We start from the raw sequence: 19,564 nt of genomic DNA, 5'->3' as shown, positions 1-19,564 counted from the left end.
AATCGATCATTTCAAGCCAGCAGCCTATTTTCTTACACCTTCAAGACAGCTCAACTGGATAACCTCAGTTGGCTGCAGGTACCACCAGGCACTCAGCTCGTCTGTTCACGGCATTAAACAAGATCACCGAGAAGCAAAAAAAACGAGGTCCTCGGTTTATCCTTCCGCCGGCGTAAATCGAAGCGCGGAAAAAAACATCTTTCTAGGAAAAACGCCGCCCTGTCATAACATCTGTTGATGCGATTTGAAGAGGGGGGGAGAGAGAGAGAGAGAGAGAGAGAGAGCATTGTTACTTGTTACAGCATCAGAGAGGCCACTAGACATCGAGGATCAATAAAAAGCATTATGGCATTTCGCTCCAAAAAAAATGTTGAGCGAAAATGCCTGGAACCAAAACAAGAAATGTGGGCTTTCTTTCTCTGACTCCAGTGTAAAAAAGAGAAAAAATAAGAGAGAGGGATCGCAACGGTAGCCGATTCCCTCCCGGCTTACGGTAATTCTAAGCAACGCACTTTTTTTTTTTTTTTATGATGACATTTAGCGTGACATTTATCCACATCAATCTCTTAACTTGATTTATTTCGCTAAAATAGCAGGTCACATTACTAATTTCGCCCTGAATGATGCCGGTAATAAAAACCCTACTGCCTGTTCAAGGGGGCTGCCAATAAATTCAGCGCTCTCACCCACACAGCTCTGGGGCCAGTCTTTCTGTTTGATTAAACTTTGCTCCCCAGTGGTATGAAATATCCAACGGCACTTAGATTTACAGCCTGCTCTGTTAAATTATTGACACCTCGCTGCCTTCGCTATCAGTTTCTTGACTAATCCCCCCGTTGTTACCTCACTTTATTTAAGTTGCTGACTTCCATTTGACTTTCAGTGATAAACTACGGCGGAGTGATTCATCGGCGGCTCTGCGGACATGTTTGCGTTTGCGCTCGCCGGCGTCTGATAGGCCCCCCCCCCCCCCCCGCGCGCGCGTCTATAAATAATTGTGTGTGTTCAACATGAAACAAACAGCTGTTGTCTTTGAAGCGGCAGATAAGGAGCGCTGACTCGGCGATAGATCCGCGCGAGGCGGCCTGTACAAATAGCGTACAGGGAAAAAGGGGGAGAGAGAGACGAGGAGAGAGAGACAGAGAGACAGAGAGAGAGGGGAGATGGAGACGAAGAGGGGAAAGAGAAAGGAAAGGAGAGAGAGAGAAAACAAGAAAGAGAGAGGGATGGAGGATGTGTAAGCTCTGTCTGTGTGTGGTGGGCAGGTTAATTTTTCATGCGGCGGTTTGCAGGGCCCGGGCCCAGGCAGGCAATCCTATAGCCGGCCACGGCTTTCCCGGGAGAGAGCTTGTTGCTCGGAGCCCCCAGGCGGGTTTCTTGTTGAGTCTGCCTGTAAATTGCCACCAAGCTAGTGAATTACTCCATGATGTGTCACAGAGGCGGCCGAAAGCCCTATAGGCATAAAGCCCCGGACTTATGTTTTCCCTCACAGTAATTCCTCAGTGACAGCTAGGGCGAGCAAATTGAGATGTCTCAGTTCTAATCCAACTCCGGCTCCATATTCAAAACAGCTGGTCTCGCAATTGCAGCCAGAGTTTCTCTGATGGATTAAACGCATAACTGTGCCGCTTCTGAGTTCACAAATAACGGCATGTCGTGTTTTTTGTGGTACTTGACACTTTATAGATCGCCAAAGGGCAAACTGGTCCTTGTGTCAGCACCCATGGAGCTGGTAGGGATCCAATATCTCAGTGATGGACACTTCTCCAGGTCAGACTCTGGGACCTTCCACTTACAGGACGGTCTCTCTGACCACTAGGCAAGTAAATCACCAAAAATACACATCATAAAGTAACATTACCTGCCGTAAAAGTTGATTTACAGCACCTGTGACTAATACTAATAACCTACTACTAATAAACAGGGCAAACACTAGGCTACGCTAGGAAAGTCCCACCAAAGTCAACAAGTTACAGGACTCTTAAACCTTCATACAACAGAGCGATGGATTGCACCAGTGATTCTCAACTTTTTTCATATCAAGGACCCCTAATTTAGTCCACATTAGGGCCATGGATTTGATGAGATTTTGGTCTCAGACCCAAATCTGAGAATCGGAAAGAGTCGGAATGATTTTGTCCAGAATTCCATGACTGTCTGTATTGTAGGTAGAGAGATAACAGAGAAGCTATGATCAAAACAGTCATTCTTCTACATTCTCTCATTGTGTTAACGAATGAGAGAATGTATGAAATAACGCTGAAGTTTAACAATTGATCAATTTGCTGGGGACCCCCTGGAACCCCCTCAAGGACCCCTGGTGGTCCCCCAGACCCCACATTGAGAACCACTGGATTACACAAATGGGAACCTCATGCATTCAGTGTACACCGACTGTTAGAAAATCATGTTGCGAAGCCAATCCAATTTATTTTCTTCATAACCAACGTCGGGAACTGGGTGTCTTACAGCTGTCTAGCGTTGCACTATGAAATCTATTGATTTCTGCGGGGCCATATTCTTCAGAAGCGAAACGGCGTGTACTTGAGGGGAGATATATATATTTTTTTTTTTTTCTTTTTTTTTTATCGCTCCCTTCTGATCCCTCACCTTTCAATCCCGTGCCATCCAAAAACACTCAGAAGCACTATCTCTCGACGTCCTTATCGCGGCGACAGGGGAAAGAAAAACAATTCCCGCCGCTTAAACGTCGTGAAATATAACAAAAAAAAAAAAAAAAAGCGCGACAGGCTCCCCCTCCCCCCCCCCTCCGCTCGCGGCGCCGGCCGGGGCTAAGCGTTTCAAAGAGACGACGGGTATGAATGACTGGGATGTGGGAGCTCAGAGTCTGTAGCGATGGATTAAGCTCACAGCAAATAGTAGCATGGAAGAAACAGAGGTAATCTCTTCCCTCTCCTCCACGGCCCTCTCACCATACCTGTCCCCCCCCCTCTCTCTCTCTCTGTCTTTTTTTTTTTTTTTCTTTTTTAATCTCCTTACTGAATTAGTTCTTCCAAAGCCGCTCAAACAGAGAGGGGTGTTATGCACAGCGGTTGGAGAGGTTAGGGCGACGGCGAACGCGATACCGATTTACGTTCTCCGAAGGTCCATTTGCCCGGAGATTGATGCGCTACTTATCTGCTTTATTGTTCTCTCAAGCCACATGCGGGTCGAGAGCGGTTATGATTGGCCGTCATCCTCAAAATCTGTGTGAAAAATCGCACGAGGGCATTGGAGGAACTTCCCCGGCCGTAATTAAGCTGATTTCCTACCGCAGCTGAATTTGGCCATAAACTGCTTTGGTAATTCAATCTTCCACAACATACACATTCATTTCAACATGGTTATAGACCTTGAATCGTATAGCCAGGTGTAAAAACATGAAGTGATTAACTATACCACTGTGATTTTTTGGGGTATAGATTACAATATGTCACCTGACACAGAAATGCATCACACAAACCTCATCGCATTCTCTCACATTGTGTAGTTTCTGGTTGAATCATCCCCATCATTTACCCTGAAGTGTGCGAGATTTGCATAAAACTAGTTTCTTTTTCCCGTTTTGATGCGTTCGTTTGCAGTTGCGCTGAAGAATCCGGCCACAACAGAAAAACCCCCGCACCCGAAACACAGTGCTGGCTTTCTAAATATTTCAGTCTGGGCCTCGCCGCTTCGGTCTTACGGTTTCCCCGTATCGTAAAAGTCACATTGTAAGTGAGTGGATTCAAAGCAATATTTCGCATTGATTGAATATTTTTTTTTTTTTTTTTTCTTCTCCCCTCCGTATGAGATCATTATCAGTAAGCCATCACCGGTGTTAAAGCTTTTTCCTCCCCTGACTCTCGTTAATGAAAATTGCAAACAGTCAAAATTGCTTTAGAAAAAACAACAAAAAAAGTGACCTTGCGGAAACACAGTGGAAATTACGCAGAAGTTCATTGCTGTGGCTTATAAAAGTGTAAACAGTTTGATTTTATTGGGTTTTCATAATGAAACCAAGAGAGCTACTGGGGGAAGTGGACTTCTATATGGGTATGCGTGCTAAAAAAAAGTGAAACTATTGTACCAAAGTCACATATTCTTGTGTGTAAATTTGTTCCGAGTGGATAATGCAGTTCATAGGTGTCTTCTCTCATTAGCCAATAGGATGGGTTGTTGCTGCTGGCTCAGCATCCTAAGGCATAGTATGTGTCTGCATCATACTGGGTGTGAATCCACCTCATTACCTTTTATTGTACAGTATGCCATCCTTTCTCACTGTCATCTCAGCATCCTATTTGGTGGATGCTTTTATCCAAAGTGCCATAAGACTGCATATGTTTTTAGCATGGGTGGCCCTGTAGTGGAAATGGACCCCCTAATGCTACATGCACTCTGCTCTACCCATCCAGAGTGCTACAAAGGACCACACAGCAAGGCACTGCGCTGTATACTGTACAGATAAAGTTGAAATAATCTGCCAATAGGAATGAAACATGTCATGAAAGACGGCAGGTTTACAGCTCTGCCACAGGTTTTCCTTTATTCGAGCTCGGAGGGAGAGAGCAAGTTTCCAGTTAAGCAAAGCATTATGCAAATACCAGCCAGACATTTACAAAGGAGGCACGGTTTCCCTGACTCCTCTACCTTGTCATTTCATAAAAGCTCTCCTAACAGTAAACATTACCAGGAATAAAGTACTTTCAGTTACAATCACACATATTCTAGTCTAGGGTAGCGGTTCCCAGACTTTTTGCATGTCGAGGACCCACAAACATATGACTGACAGACCCCCGTTTGATTACATTTTGTCCCAAGAACCCCCCCCGTCCGAGAAGACTTACGTCAGTAGATGTGATTTAGAAAAGAATTGCGTAACTGTCTATTGTGTGGGTGGAGTGATAGCAGAAACAGAACGAAACCTATAATCAGAATAGTTGTTGTACAATCAGTCATTAGTCAGTATACAGTCATCTCTATGACTGGTGATTGAAATTACAGAGAAATGACACTATTCCTCTTTTTTGCTGGGGACCCCCTGAAACCCACAGAAGGACCCCCCTGGGGGGTGCTTAAACCCAGCGGGGCACCCACTGGGTTTAAGCCCTGCCAAGTTTCAGGAATCCAAAGTATTGCACACAAAAAAAAGCTATATTTAGAATACACTCATGGAATTTAAAAGTTTCAATCTGAAAATGAGACTATGAATGAGCACCGACGCACAGCACAGTGCATTACGGCTCGCCGGTGACTGATCTGAGAGCGGAGAGAGAGCGATGACGGCCAACGCCAGCGTGGTCAGAACGGAGAAGCTGTCAGAGCCCTTGACAGATGAGTGCGCGCACCAGCATTTCTAACGGTGACAGCGACAACAGTCAGCGGGGGGAACGCGTGATGTGGCATCGGCGCTGGCAGACAGACAGACTAAAATAGTGCCGCTGTGACAAAGTGAGAGAGAATGAGTTCTTTTCTTTTTTCTTTTTTTTTCTTTTTCTTTTTTTTTTTTTTTACACCAGCTTCCTTCCTATGGTAAATTGCAGGCCAGGGGTGGCGGAAATACGTCAGTTATGTGGGTTCTCAGAAGCTTTTACTGTGTCTCTTAATTTCGGATGAAGGGAATAAGAGAGGGGGAAGAGGAGATTTTAATCACTCCTGTCGCTTTAAGGACACTTATCAAAGCCTTATTATGCGAATAGAAAATACCACGAGCCGCTGAGCGACTGAGCAACCAAGGGACGGATTGGAGTGGATTTATAGGAAACTTCACATTATCTAAACTGGAATAGACCGCTTTCGAGCCCGATGGAGTTTGATTACACAGTGGATGGCTGTCTTGTTCGGACGGATCGGATCATTTAGGAAATATTGCGCATAAGTAGCCGCCAGACTTGGGATCCCTGCCCCTGACGCGCATAGAGGAATACGGCTTAAAACTTGTCAATGCCTATAGGATTATTCACCCGTTTACCAGCCGCAATCGATACGTACTGGTCCACCGGGGTGTGCGTGCTTTTTTCCCGGACGGATATTTCTCCCGAGCTCTTTATTTGACAGCCCTGGATCATGGATTGGGGTGGTGGAAAACAACAACGGGCAGCGACATGATTTCTCTGCGCTGTCTGCGGTATGCAGCGAGGTTAGGCTTTAACGTCGGCTGTTATTATTCCGATGCAACAAAAGTTCCGAAGCGAGTGTAATGCGTGGATTTCCACTGTTTCGCCGTTTTTGCACCTGCTTTCACGGAGAACGCGTCGACATATAGTGCAGATTCGTGACAAAATAACGCGTGGAATCCGCGTCGCTTTGCTTTCTCTCTCTAGATATATATTTATATATATATCGCCTGCATGGGATACTTGAACATTCGCTTATTGGGGAGGCTTATACTCAAGGTCATTGAGTGGTATTAGCCTATATTTGCGTTGTTATTTACACACACACACATACACACACATACACACCCCTATCTTCTCGTTATAGCGCAGGCTACAATTCTCAGTCCAGTGTGTATTTGTTATTACAGGGTGCAGCGACCATTTAGGCGAGCATACACTGTGGAGTGATACACACACACACACACACACACACACACACACACACACATCTTTCCTGACAACCCTTTTATAACAACATGGATGGGAAATTGAAGCAGGGTCGGAGATGCCGGTCCAAGCGGGAGAGGGTGCGGAGGTTGCGGGAGGCAGGGAGCAGAGACGCCCGCAGCCCCGACCCCAACTCCTCCTGCTCCGACAGGGAGGGACACAGTCCGGGGAGGGACGCCGCCTCCCTGCCCGGCAAAAAGGCTCCGCACCCCGCAGCTGCCGCCAGAGCTCCGCGTCCCCCCCGGAGGAAGAGACGCGAGTCCAGCTCTCAGGAGGAGGATATCATTGATGGATTTGCTATCGCCAGCTTCATCAGCCTGGACCGTCTGGAGGTAAGGAGGATCATTACCTATGTACTGTATGTATGCATATGGACGCTGTCGGCTTCATCAGTGGTGTGGTTCTCAAAGTGGGGGTCCTTGATGCCCCCCCCCCCACCCCTCCAGCAACACGAGGACTAGTTTCATTTAATTCACTAGAGATGCTCCCAAATTAGACAATGGATGACTATTCTAATCATATGTTTAACTCTCAACACTGTGTAGACCAGTGGTTGTCAAACTGAGCTTCAGGGGGCCTTAGGTGTAAGGATGAGTAGTCTAATCATAAGTGTCACTCTCACCGCTATTATCCCCCCAGGTACAGCGCAGACAGCTACACTATTCAATACTAAATCAACAAAAACAAAAATGTTCCCATATGGGGTTAACTGGGACAAAACCCTATCAATTGGGGCCCCATGTGTGTCTATTCAGGGTCCTTGACATGAACATGTTTGAGAACCACTGCCGCACGCGACTCTGTTTGCATAATGTCATAAGTTCAAGGCTTGGTTAATGAGATGTGATTCACTGGCAGCATATGGTTTGTCAAGGAAAATAAACAGGTGCTGCTCTGCTGGGCTGTTTGCTCTGGTGTTCGGTGTGGCCCTGGCTTGGGCTTCTCTATTCTTATGCGCTACCAGTTGTCAGTGCACTCCTGACATCTTGCTCTTTGATAACCTGTCTATTGCACCAGTCAGCTGTAACAGGCTACATCACAGGCAGATAACTCTATTTATATCATCAGTGTCTGGCGTGTGTGATGTTTGAGGAATGATTTCAGGAAGAAAGGAGGTTCTCTTGTGACATCCTCTCGTTTCTTTTATCTCATTATGTTCCAAATGATAAATAAAACATTGTTCCCTCTGGGATACGAGACTGACTGACAAGGCAGGCAGTTTTTTTTCCCCCAATGCTTATACTGGGGATAGTAGTCCTCATTATTGTCGTTGCAATATGAATCAGTAGCTTTAATAAACCTAGCTAAGGCCATAATACATATCCTCTGAGGTCAATGTGTTCCAACATGATGACACCATTGAACAGTCAAACCAGGAGCCACTTCATTTCACTGACAGCCTCCCATGTAGGCTTAGCTAAGGCACTAATCAGCCCTGATTGACACTTGCCTCCTACATAGTGGGTAGTCAGTATAATAACATGGTAGAATGCACATTTGTGGCATACTAATAGCGTGACACATCTTGTCCAGTGGCTCGCCTGGATACAAAGGGTGAACGGAGGATTCACTCACTTGGAGCTAGTCATCAATTTGCCACCTCCCATCTGTTAACAAGTTTAACCTGTCCGGGTCATCAGTAATTATATTGCTATTCCATTTAGCCCGGCCCTTCATGGTACTTAGAGTGGGTGTGAAAGCAGATAGGGTTGAAAAGAGGGGGGAAGTGTATGTGTGTGTGTGTGTGTATATGTGTATGAGGATAAAGGATACTACAAATTTCACAGCAAAAATGATTATCATACAGCTACTAATATTACACCTCATAAAATCCTATAGTGATGCCATAGCAAATTTTGAAAATACCATAAAAGCAGGATAAAACCTCTATAAAATCCCTATTGAGTCCCACAGATACACTATCAGTCCCTATAGGAATACTATTGCGATGTTCATTAAGCTTGTAATTGCTTGTGTTTGTGGTCAAATGTGTGCGTGTGTGTGTGTGTGTGAGCGCCCATGTATGGCTTGGCATGAGTGTAGTGCACTGTGATCTTATATGTGTGAGTATGGCTGCCCTTGGCGCTGTGCGGCTGCCACTGTATATCCTGACAGCTGCTGACTGTGAAAGACTTTGAGGATGTCACAGCAGCAAAGTGCTTTCCACCGGCATCATCTGCCAGCATGGCGGTGTCTCCGCTGCTGTCAACACGACGTCCCGAGTTATGCCCCACTGACATCTAGAAATACTCTCCAGTGTATTTTCCTTTGTAAATAAAATGTTACCCCCTTAAAAGTAGCGCTGCACTCCCTTTGTGGCAATTTTGGCACGTTCCTATTTTAATTTTACACGTTCTTCTCCCCGTTTTCTCGCTGCGGCGCCGCTGAACGGATACAGGGGAAACACTGTACTCTACCTGGTAGCTTATGTTTCGAGGCCAAGCAAATGAGGCATGATACAGCTCGGTGTGAGATGATACTCACATGGCAGCTACTTGTTGGTAATTGGTCTGATTTGCATGCAAATGGACTGCGGTTATTAAATGATGTTGGTGGATCTGGTACAATTACGTGAAGGGCTGAGCGCGGTTCGGTGTTTTCGCCCCCTTGATTTCCCTGCATGTGGCAACGATAACAAGCACAACACTTTCACTTTTGTGTCATACTGTAAGTAACAACATGGAAGAGTCAGTATCATTTCACTCTAATCACATTCGGTTAATAAGCTGCGTCGGTTTGGCCGTTTCACCGCTCTGTAACATCGGTGCTTTTACATAGGATTTTTCAGCCGGTGAGTGAATTACAGTACTTGAAAATACTATTTGCATCGGTCATTACGCTTTCACCTAACAGTGTGTGCTTGAGTGGAGCTCATCACCTATGGTGCCGGCGCTAATTGCTTATCAATTATCCAGAGGACACAGCAGCATTTAGCCAGAGAATAGTACTGACCTATCGCGTCGTGCTCTGATAGGCCCGCAGTGGCGTCGGTGGAGGGAGTGTGTGGCCCTCTTGACCTCTCCAGAGTGACTGATGGCCAACGCGGCTGTGTTTATGATGGGCTGTACAGCGGGGCTACTGTCTCATTAGCACTCCTCCGACATCAATATCCCGTCCTCCCGGGGTTCAACGAGCCCGCATGGTCAACATGCCCCTGCTTACTCTGTCTCTTTCTTTTAATCTGCATTTAAGTCCTTTGCTGCTCTCTAAAGCACAGTAGTAATCTGTGACATTTTTGTGTAAATTTGTGTAAATTGTGTAAAATTCTCTTTTGCCAATTGATAAAACACAATAGGGATTGTACCTACAGCCAGTTCATGAAAGCGTTTCCATTTGCTGTTCTAAACACCTGGTGTCTGGTAGGTTTTTCCTGGGAAAACTCCTCTGGTGCTGAAGCAATGTGTTTTACTCAGAAATAGTTTTCGAGGAAGGAAGAGTCTTAAATCATTCTCACTCCCACCTAGGTTCTCTCAGGGGGATTCAAACCGGAGGCCCTAGTGTCACCTCTGGGTTACCGTCACCCTCATTTGACTGTCCTGCCTGAGAGTCTGTAACTTCTGTTTGTTCATGTGAGCCCGAGGCGATGGGCTTCTCTCAGTCGGAGCACTTTGACTCCAAACGCACTCGGTCGGCGTTGTTGATATTCCAGCTTTGCATTGATAGGATCACGCTCCCCTGATGAAGGCTTAGGCAGTACGGCGGTCTCGCCTGCTCCCGTAACCTATTTCATTACAGCCGAAAGCAATTTGCGGCAGCGGCCGCATTTGATTACGGCGTGTTTATTTGCTTTGAATCCCCCCGTTTCTCGTAGGAAAGCCGCTTACTTACCTGTGCAAATCGACCGTACAAACACAGCCGTCCCGCTTTGTCACGGCCACCTTATTGTGATTAGAAGAATTTTAGGGATGAGTCAGCGATGACTCGAGGAATGTCAGCACTCTCGGTGTTGTCGGTGGTCGCGAGGAGAAAGGGAGAACCTTGTAAGTCCAGTTTCCATTTGTTTTTTTCTTGGATCGAAGGATTACACAATCCCCTATGGGTTGAGAAGCTGTTTTGTCCTTTTGGCTCGTGTAACCCCTTGAAAACTCATGGTGCAATTAAAAAAAAAATGCAGGCCCATCATTCTAATAATGAGGCTATTATTCCTTTTTTTTTTGTTGAAAAGTTGCCTTCACTGAGATTTTTCACCTGACAGCAGCACTATAAAACAATTACTCATCGCAGCCTAACCCCTCCAGAAGTCTCCCTGTGGGTATCAAACGAGTGAGCTGATAATAAAATGACACAATTATCCATCTGTCACAGCAGTAATAAGATGTTTGATTTGCTCCCTTTGCTCTGTGAGTGACGTCGGAGTGGCAAATCCCCTCTCGCTAATCCGCAATCCTTCTGTTCATCTGCTTTAACATGAATTTACAGATTTGTTTGGGTTTTTCGTTCCGCAGCACGAGTTCCTAAATGCACCCTAATGGGGATTTAGGTTTAGTTGATTTAGTGATATTGCCCAATGTCAAGGGCGTGGAGCCGATGGACCGTGCGGTTTCGGCCAAAATGAGTTTCATGAATAGAAGCTGTTGATGAGATCTACATCTAACTTTTTGTTATCCTTTATTTACCCAGGGAAGACTTACTAAGCACAAAGGGTTCTCTCCCTTGCAACTTGTTTTCCTCCACCCATATTTTACATGATTCTCAAAATTTTACCCAGTGCCAAGATGCAGTACATAAATCCTGGCATAAGGCCTCGAGCTGAAGATCGGTCAGAAAGATTTCTAGTTTTTGCCTTGTTTCTTCTTGCAGCCCTCTGGATCAAGTCACATTCATGACTTGCTGTCCTGAAACAGACAGCATTGTTAGCACTCAGATGGCACCCTGTGTTCCCTATTAGTAGCTAACACCAGTACAGCTAACACTCAGGACTGGTGTTCTGTCAAATGAAGACATTTGGAGTCAGAACCGCTTTATTCACCAAGTGTAATAAATGAGCAGGAGTCCATCCTGGTAGCACTGATTTAGAGATTCATCAGCACTTTCTGAGTTCCGATTACATGAGTTTTAGGCTGATTGTAGCCACAAAAATGGTCTTGTAGTCTGTGAGGTTGAAGAACTTTCATCTCTTGCCTCTTGATCCACTTGGGAACATCAGGATTATTTACATTTATGTATTTTATGACTCAAATCTTGACGTCTTCCCGTAGCTGTGAGCTGCTCAGCAACTCAAATCTGAGCTGAGGCTGCAGAAGGAAAAAAAATACAGCGGCAAGTTGTTCCGCCTCCATGTGTATTTTGTTGCTCTGCAGCAGTGCGAGATTTCGTGCTCTCTTCAGATTGTGGGGTTTTGCGTGGCGTGAAAAGCTGGGTAGTGTGAAAAAAGCCCCATCTTTTCCTTGTCGTCAAGTGTGGGAGCCTCTGCGATGCGAGAAGAAAACAGCCGGTCATTAAGTGTGTGACGCTCACTCTCTTCACAGTGTGTCCCCGGCCTTCCGGAACAACGCAGTGCAAAATGATACAGTCGAAGCTAACGCTGCGGCGGCTGTTGCTGTATGAAGACGTCCCGGCTCCATGGCGAGGCGGCGCATTTGTTGCAGGGGTTGCAGGGATCTTGCTCCATGTTTTCCCCTGCCTGGCGGTGATAGCGCTGTGCATCATATGCCAGCGCTGACAAACAACTCCGGCTTTAATTAACAAGGCAGCCCCCCCGAGGCTCCGCTGCTCATTGGCTGACGCGTCCCGTGGAGAGAGGTTCCTTAATGCCGATGGGACGTCCCCCCCGGCCCCGGCTCTGGCTCTCTCTCGAACTGTCACACACTGTGGAGCCGATACATGCGCGGTCACGAGCTCTCACACACACACACACACACAGAGACACACACACAAACACAGGATTGAACCCCCACAGTGCACCTGTCCAAACCATCGACCAATGACCTAAATATATCCACCCAAGGAAGGCTCTGTTACCATCTGAGTGGAAGTGTGTCGATGTGTATCTGGGGGGGGATGGGAATTGCTTCCTCAGCCTCCGGTACAATATTATCACAATACTTGAGCAGCAGTACAATTTGACTTGCATTTTAGGCATTTAGCTGACTTCAAATGAGTGCAGTGGGAGAATCAGCTGAAATCCATTAACCATTAAGACAGAATGGAAGGATCAAAGCCATAGCAGCTCAGACAATAGATGTAAGAAATATATGTCCCTTAGATATTCACGCGCAGTGCTTAATTTGTAAATGATGAGGTCCCGGAACACCAAGTGGTCGGTGTTCCCGCGAGTCGGTCCAGAGGGAAACATATCAAGACAACGAGCGCATTGGAGGCACGGTGGTGCTCAGTGCAGCCATATAGCTTACTGTAGACCAACAGCCTAAATATTACTAAATGACTATATGACCTTAGAGCTCCGACTACTGGGGACCTATAACAATATTTGATTATTGCATAGGCTACATAATGCTCATTTTGTCCAAAACAATGGGTTTTTATAAACCTGCCCTTCAAGAAGTGGACTAAAGATATAACTGCGCTGAGCACAACATAAAAATGCCCACACTTGGCTGTGAGATATCCTAATCATACATAAACACATCAAGGAAACTGCAATGGCTTCAACCATCTACCAGACAAATTCTGGCTCGAGTAGTTACACATTAATATTCAACACAAATACTTTTATAGGGTATCTATTTTGAACGTAGGAAACAATGTCAGCGAATAATGAAATGACAGCAATAAAACGTGTCATGGTCATGCCATGCAGCTAGAAGTAGACCTAAATGTGGTCCAAATCTGGATCACGCTGGTTTTTAAATGCCCACATTGATGTGGGGCTTACAGACCTTCACTCAACCAATTATATTACCAATTATTTCTGGACACTCAACATAACATGCGCAATTGCCCACATATTTAACTGTGGGACTGACAGGTCCGCACTCGAATAATTTCTGTTTTCATCTATGCAAATATGAATTTAGATGTTATTGTCCCAGCAGAGAACTTTAACACGTTAACAAAAAAAACAAAACATGCATACCTTGTCTAATTTTCCAAAAATAGTCCACACAGCGGACATATGGACAGCAAATTCAACTGTCTTTTAGCCACGGCGCTGTCTGAAGTTTACCATAACACACTCTGCAGAGCAGCTCACTCATGTGACGTGATTACTATGCGCTAGTTGCTACTATCTAATAGGGTAATCACCTGTCTTCATATGGAAATGAGACAGGTTTTTGGAAGGGAGGGGAAAGGAAGTGTCAACTATTGGGATTATAAAAAAAAAAAAACTTTCATGCCACCAGAGGTGCCGGGTCCACACAAATAAGTACCGGAATGCAGGTAGTCCAAAACCGCGAGCACTGTTCACACATAACTTGAATATATCATGCTAGGTAGAATAATAAGAACCAGTAATAGGAACCAGCAGTAAGGAGTGCAAGGGTTAAACCCATAGAATGCAGATGCTTTTCTTAATTTCCGAGGTTTTCACCCAGCAGCACTGCTATGTGTTTTATAAGGGCATTCTGGTCCTGAATAGTCCTTTTTGAGCAGCTGTCAGTTGTCTGTTTTCAGGTGTCACTCCACAGCCTGACAGTATGAACCCACCATCAGCTGCAAAACCTCAGAATCACAGCCTCTTTGTTTCCAGGTGCAGTGGATTCACAAAGAATCGCTGCAACGAGCGCGACATGGCTGACACATACTAAGTGACACAGAAAAGCACGTGGGCAGCTATATAATCCATTTCCTGGTTGTCTTTCCTCGCTGTCCTCCGTCTTCCTGTCTCAATGTTTTCACTGCGGTGAACGACAGGATGTAATTACGCCGTGATTAAGATGCTGTCTCCGAGCCCGAGATGGATTGGGAAGCTGCCCCCGTTCCAAAGTTTCCCGGTGATTCTCCACTGCCGCGTTGTGGCCCCCCTTATGCCTCTCATAACCAGTCTCTGGCTCCTAGACCGCTTGATGAACGAGCGTTATTAAATGTTAACAAAGGACATTTCATTTTAGCAGCTCGAGAAAAAGAAATTATTTGGAGATAACTTCATAATAAACGTATTTGTCATTCAGCCGAAGTATTTTCCAGCCCTGTGATTTTGCTTCTATATAATGCCGCACTTGGCCGTGGAAGCTAGGAGTGAAAGACTAGCAAACGAGTGCTGTGAAGGATTTACAATAAAAATAATGAAACCTAAGTAGAGAGGGAACTCTTAAGTGGCTCATTAAGTAATGGCTGTTTTCCTTTTCAGCTGTAGCCTTCGCTGACAGAGAGCAAAGAGAGAGCTCTGAAAAGCTGGCTGGCTGGCTCTCGCCCTCACATCATCTCTCGAGCCGAATCCCTTTTCAACGTTTTGTTTGCGCGCGAGGGCAGGAGTCATTTTTTCCGGCTCCTCGGACTCGCTCGGCACAAAGGTCTGCCGGCTGGTCTTGCCAAGTCAAGTGTTTGTAAAACTCACCCGCGAATCATTTCTGCAACACTCTCCGGCAGCCCAAGGTGAGCGCTTCAGGATAGAGTGGTGGCACATGCTACTTAACACAAAAAGCCCTAGTAACTGACGTACTGCTTTCATGTAGAGAATCATACTTCTATATACTACAGGCTATCTAGACGTTTAATCAAGTCAAACTTCTGAATTTTTAAGGCCTTTTCAATGTTTGCAATGCCAGCTAGAATAAGATATGAAAACATTTAAAAGGAAAAACAGCAGGCCAAGAAAACCCAACATTTTCTTTACCCCTCCAAGACTTAAAACGCTCTATTTTGCTGCATCCTTGACTTCTCGAGTTAGGATCTAATTGAAAAACACTCCGCTCTCCGGGACCTGCAGACACCCTGATACGAATGTCACACCGGGGGGGGGGGGGGGGGGGATGGCACAACGCGGTTTAACGCTGGCACAGATCTGAAGCCGTTAAATCGCTGCGCAGATCACAGATCCGGCCTCCGCCCTCCTTCCTCGAAAAATCCCGGCCGCGCTTTCAAAGGCATGACTCACGCCGTCGTGACATTGCGTGGAGGCTCGGTGCATGTTTTCTTAATAAACCGCTCTTGGTGTGAAAGCAATTAGCGTTAACAGTTGTCGACATGCTCTTCTGCTAGCGACACTCGCTACCAACACCGGCTCTGAGGGGAATAGTCTTTATAGGCCAAGTGATGCTGACAATAATTACTCGGCACTCGACTCCCCGCTCTGAAATACGATATGGAAATATGGTAGTCTGCCATTTATTATAGCTTATTGTCTGTTGGTGTGTTGATTTTATTCACAGCAGTCAGCCATGCGCGGCCTTCGCACAATCGCGAACGTGCGCATGTGTGTTTATGTTGGTGTGGGCGCGAACAAAGCCAAATAAGGACTGTTGCTTCAGTGTATTGTGCGATAGCTTTGGCAGCCATATAATAAGCCGTGGCCAAGATAATAGCGCTTAGATAAGAGGGTGGTTATGCAATGTGGAATCTCTCTCCTTCCCACCGCCACTTCTGTTCCATTCACTGTCTGGGTGACATTTTTTGCCTGACAACTCAAGGCTGAGCCGCCACGCCGCATTTTGCCGCCGAGACGGAGCGCCGCCTCGCCCGTCGCTCTCGGGAAATCTGGAGTCTGAGTCACTTCGTTCGCCGGGTACAGTGAATCTAGAGGAATTTGTCATCGGTTGACATAAGTGGAGAGACATATTGATTATGCTGACACATGACTGGGTTGCACTGTATGTACTGACATTTGTGTTGGGACAGCAGGACCTCATATACAGGGCAGAAGGAGAGTGGAAGGCGTACTGTGGACTTGGGTTAGACCAATATATTGGTATATTGACATATTGGTCTGATGAAGTTTGTTTGATTACTTACTTATTGTAGAATTGATCAATACTACACTGGTTGTCTATGGGAAGTCCTTAACTTGAACTGATTCTAATTTGACATTTTGATCAGATTCCATACACATATGCATGCATACATTCTTCTTGTTTTTGTTAATATAATCATCATCAGTAGTAGTAGTAGTAGTAGTAGTTGGATCATCCTGGGTTTCAGTAGAGAGTTTTAGTGTCCCATGGTCTAAATGCTGTTTCAGAGGCTTTTCCACCCTGACAAGAATACAATTCTGAGGGAAAACCTAAACCCTTGTGAATTTTTTGGCATGAAATTGGTCCAATTTAAACATAATATCCACTATGGGCAACTTCAATCCAAAAGTATTGGTATTGGAATTGGCCTTCAAAAAAAAACATATTGGTCAAAGAAAGGAAAGTAGGCTATATATATACATTCAAATGTGGATTGTTGAGAGTTTTGTAAATAATAGGTGTCTTTGAATCTACCATTAAGAGACTTGAAACCAGGATTTATTTTGACAGGAAAATGCTCTGACAGTTTTGTTTGGTACTCCTCTGTACAAGATGTCATCAGTTTTTTTAACAGGCTGGGCTCGCGGCCCGTTCTGACAGCGCTTATTTTATGGATCCTCAAAATGTCCATGAATGTCGGCGTTGCGGCTCCGCGCTCAGCGGGGTGAAGAGAGAGAGAATGCAGTGCCTGGAAATGTTATGGGATATATAATAAGGAATACGCAATGTAGCCACTGCACTAAAAACCTGTAAAGCAAGATGGGCAAGACAGAGCGCTGTCACACACAGTGGGATTCGGCTGACGGATCTGTCAAGGAGAAGCATCTTCAGAGTTCCTCTCCTCTCTCTCTCTGTCTATCCTGTCTCTCTCTCTCTGTTTTTCTTTTTCCTCACGGACGGCGCGTACATCTACCGACTCTACTTTAGCCTTTTTTTTTTTTTTTTTTTGCCGCTCCCACAGGTTGAGGTTGTTTACCCGTAGATCAAAAGCAGAAAAATGCATCTGCTCTCCTCTCGCAAACGGGCCACACAGCTCATTTCAGAGAGGCCACTTTGTCAGTGCATCTAAAATGAGGACACACACTGAAAGCCAGCAGGGCTTTACCCAAGGCGTGGAATGAGATCAAAATTACACACACACACACACACACACACAGGCACACACACACACACACACACACTCGGGCGCAGACCGAGCACAAGGCCAGTTGTTGAGTCAATAAAGAAAACAGGCAGTGTGTGAGAGCGAGAGAACATAAACAGCACTCTACCAGGCTACTGTTTGCATTCCACATCTCTTGGTCTCCGAGCACTACAGCCGCTTAGAGTTAGACGGATATAATGATTTGTCGATACTGTCCTTTTATTGAAAAGCAGTCAGTTATACTCTGCTTTAATTTACAGTCACCTGTTTTGGTTTCTCTTGGAAGAGCAGTCAGAATAATAGGCTGCAAATGTATCATGTAGCACAGGGGTTGATAATTTTTTAACACTGATACTGGTTCTTACTGGTTCTCCTTTCTTGATACTTCTGTTTCCTTATATTTTCTGGTTTTGTATGTAAAATCAGACCTGCACTTACTTAATTTCCTCAGTACAAATTTTCATCATCGAGAAGTTTTTATTCTTCCTTGTTTTTAAAGAATTTGTCCGGTGCGCATGCTAACACTTTAGCATAGGGTATTTTTAGCTAATTGTAGGTGATTAGCATTATCCAAAGTTGGTGTAGGTTTTTATGCTATGGCCTGTAGATTCATAACCTGAAATTCATCATCTGAAAACCAAATTGTTGAATTTTATGTCTATTTTACCTTAACAAGCCTATTATTTTCAGATAAACTAACTATCCAGCCTTAGAACTGCTACAAGTTCTCAATTTTTCACTTGTAGGATAATGCTAGTCTGCAACAATTCACATTCTGTATGCTAAAGTGTTAGCTTGTGCACCGGACAGAGCTATCTACTAGAGACCCATAGGTGATTTTGGTGCCAAAATATTGGGTATGGTGACCAATGTACCAAAAAAAGTCAGAGTAAACCTTTAAGGAATTACCAAGGAATTATCACTATACCTTTTGCGGCCTTAGAAGTGCCACCAAAAATAGGTACGGTACCAGTTTTCAGTAGCTAGCCCCGCATCACACCATCTGTTAGCCACGTAGGAGGGAAGCATCCATTACACCCCCCCACCCCCCCCCCACCCCAACACGGAGTCAAATGAGAACCCAACACCTCGGAGCCACTTCGCTATCAGCCGTTAATGAGACGCTTTGTGCGAATGAACACCATCCCTCTCTTCCAGTCGGTCTCACCTTCAGCTCTCTTAAATGAGCCGCGGGTGTGAGGTGAGCACAGGGCAGAGAGAGAGAGAGAGAGAGAGAGAGAATAAGGAAGATAGAGAGCTGGAAAGCGATAGAGTTGCAGAAAGAGAGCGAGGGAGTGCGGGGGGGGCGGTGGGGGGTGTTTGAGAGGTGGTTAGTATTCCAGCCTTCCTGCTTAATTGCTTCCTGGCAGCAGAGGTGGGCTCCTGCTCACTACATAAATCCCCCTATTTTCATTTATCTGCTCCAGGTGTTGATGAAACAATTCCCCCACTGGATAATCATATTTCCCCTTCCCGCCTGCCAAGACGCTGAGAGGGAGACACCCCCCCTCACACACACACACACACACACACAGGCACAGGCGCACACACACACGACCAGATCTGCGTGTGTGTGTGAATGACTCTCCTTGGCGTTTCAATTTGCACAATAATACAAGGGGAGGGAAAAGAAGCTGCGCACACTGACAGGCTACTCAGAGGGGGTGGAGGGGGTGTGTGTATGTGTGTGTGTGTGTGTGTGTGTGTGTGTGTGTGTGTACGTGTATGAGTGAGCGCATGTTGTGTGTATGTATATGTATGTGTGGGCTAGCAGGGTGCCATGTGTGGGCTAGCAGGGTGCCACCCAGAGTATAGCAGCCAATCAGTCAGACAACCAGTCAGCAAGTCAGTCAGGTTTTCAGTCAGTAAGTCAGTCAGTTAATCAGTCAGTTTGCCAGTCAGTGAGACAGTAAGTCACCTAGTCAGTTAGTTAATGAGTCAGTTAGTCAGACAATCAGTCAGTAAGTCTGTTAGCAAGTCACTCA

At 45.5% G+C, this 19,564-nt stretch overlaps 1 protein-coding gene across 1 annotated transcript in view; it reads left to right on the top strand.

Annotated features, from left to right (window-relative positions):
• Positions 1-6,613: 6,613 nt before the first annotated feature.
• Positions 6,614-19,564, top strand: part of LOC139661887 (fibrosin-1-like protein) — a gene marked incomplete at its 3' end in the record, with an annotated part of 70,373 nt that continues 57,422 nt past the window's right edge. The window contains exon 1 of the mRNA XM_071540456.1: positions 6,614-6,916. Within this exon, the coding sequence (XP_071396557.1) occupies positions 6,614-6,916 (303 nt within the window). The remainder of the gene's footprint in view (positions 6,917-19,564) is intronic.

This window comes from Centroberyx affinis, unplaced genomic scaffold (assembly GCF_046629955.1).
Source record: "Centroberyx affinis isolate AG114_WGS23_722 - 3 ecotype Tasmania unplaced genomic scaffold, CSIRO-AGI_Caff_v1 ptg003638l_1, whole genome shotgun sequence".
Taxonomy (NCBI): domain Eukaryota; kingdom Metazoa; phylum Chordata; class Actinopteri; order Beryciformes; family Berycidae; genus Centroberyx; species Centroberyx affinis.
Note: the sequence above shows the minus strand (reverse complement) of the source record. Positions and strands in the feature narration are given on the sequence as shown.